This window comes from Lagopus leucura, unplaced genomic scaffold, assembly GCF_019238085.1.
Source record: "Lagopus leucura isolate 7727_CA_CO unplaced genomic scaffold, USGS_WTPT01 34577-0_obj-0_obj, whole genome shotgun sequence".
Lineage (NCBI taxonomy): Eukaryota > Metazoa > Chordata > Aves > Galliformes > Phasianidae > Lagopus > Lagopus leucura.
Genome location: NW_024963044.1, coordinates 10,818 through 12,385, shown reverse-complemented (window position 1 = coordinate 12,385; position 1,568 = coordinate 10,818). Strand labels below are relative to the sequence as shown.

At 51.1% G+C, this 1,568-nt stretch overlaps 1 protein-coding gene across 1 annotated transcript in view; it reads left to right on the top strand.

Moving 5' to 3' along the window:
* Positions 1–400: 400 nt before the first annotated feature.
* AKAP8 (A-kinase anchoring protein 8) overlaps positions 401–1,568 on the top strand; it is a gene marked incomplete at its 5' end in the record, with an annotated part of 11,749 nt that continues 10,581 nt past the window's right edge. Inside the window, one exon of the mRNA XM_042891102.1 lies at positions 401–782. Coding sequence (XP_042747036.1) covers positions 401–782 — 382 coding nt within the window. The remainder of the gene's footprint in view (positions 783–1,568) is intronic.

Here is a 1,568-nt window from a genome sequence, read left to right as displayed (position 1 = left end):
CCCAACCAGTTCGAGGGTTCCATGGTTCTGTGTCCTTTAAGGACCATTCCAACCCAACCAGTTCTGTTGTTCCATGGTTCTGTGACCTTTAAGATCCATTCCACCCCAACCAATTTTAGGGTTCTATGGTTCTGTGACCTTTATGCACCCATTCCCATCTCAGTCATTTTTTGGGTCCAGTTTTTCTTTGATCTTTAAGTGCCTTTTCAACTAATTGATTTTGTCCGTTCTTTCATGATCTTCAAGGAAGCTTCCCACTCATCCATTGTATTGTTCTGTAGTCTTTTGGGACCCAAGCATTCCATGGTTCCATGATCTTTAAGGACCCAACCATTCCTTTGTTCCACGATCTTGAAGCACCCTTCCAACCCTGTCTATTCTGTGATTCCATGATTTTAAGGACCCTTCCACCGCCAGCATTCCATCATCCCCCGGGTTCCGACACCCAAACCCACCCCCCAACCCCAACACCTTCGCGATGCCGCCCTCACCCCGACTCCCCTCCCTCCAGGCTACGAAGGCTATGACTACTACAGCGCCCCGAGCTCAGCCTCCGGCACCGCTGCCAGCTACAGCTACGGCCCCACTGCCACCCCCAGCTCCTGGGACACCCCCAAAGCCCCTGAGCTGCCCCTCAGCGACGTCGGCATCGCCTCGTACAGCAGCGATCCCGCTCCCAGCGACAACTCTGACTCCATCATCGCCAAAATCAACCAGCGCCTCGACATGCTGTCCAAGGAGGGCAGCGGCGGGGCCGGGGAGGGCGTGGAGGAGCAGGAGAGGTGAGTGTGCCATTCTGCTGGAGTTAGCGACGCTGAAAAGAAGCAAACTTTGGTCTGGTGTGGTTCTAATTTCAGATTGGGTTGATCTGATTGCGCTGGATCCGGTTTTCATTGAGTGATGAGCTTAGCTGATTAGCTTTCAGCTGGCCCCACGTCTGCACGCCTTCTTGCAGAGAAACGCAGCAATGAAAGAATCATTTTGCCTAATTGTTTGTTGTTGTTGGTTGTCTTTTTTTTGGCTTTTTTTTTTTTTTTTTTTTTTTTTTTGTGCTTAGAAGCTTTGAGGTTTTTCTTAATGGGTTTCTGGAACTCTTTTTTGCTGTTTATTTTTGTGCCTTTTTGCTCCTGGCTTTTGGAGCTCTCCTTTTACTGATGGAGCCCTTTCTGTGCTCCCAGGGCTGTGGAGCTCCTTGTGTCCATAGTAAGTTTCCCAAACCCCCTTTTCATCCACGTCCCCTTTTCCTCGAGGCTCCGTTCATTTGTTTTCTTCTCCAAATCACGGTGCCAAGCGCACAGACCCTCCAGGCAGACGCAGACACCCACATTTAGAATCCTCTTCCATTTTTCTGGCCGGGCACATTTGAATTGTGACCCATCCAGGCTCACACACCCTACAACCAAACACAAACACCCGTATTTAGAACGCTCTTCCACTGGAGCGCTCAACTGAGCTACAGCTCACCGCAAAGGCTGCGCCGTTCGCCCTCTGACTCCTCTCCTCTCCTCTCTCCTCTCTCCTCTCTCCTCTCCTCTCCTCTCCTCTCCTCTCCTCTCCTCTCCTCTCCT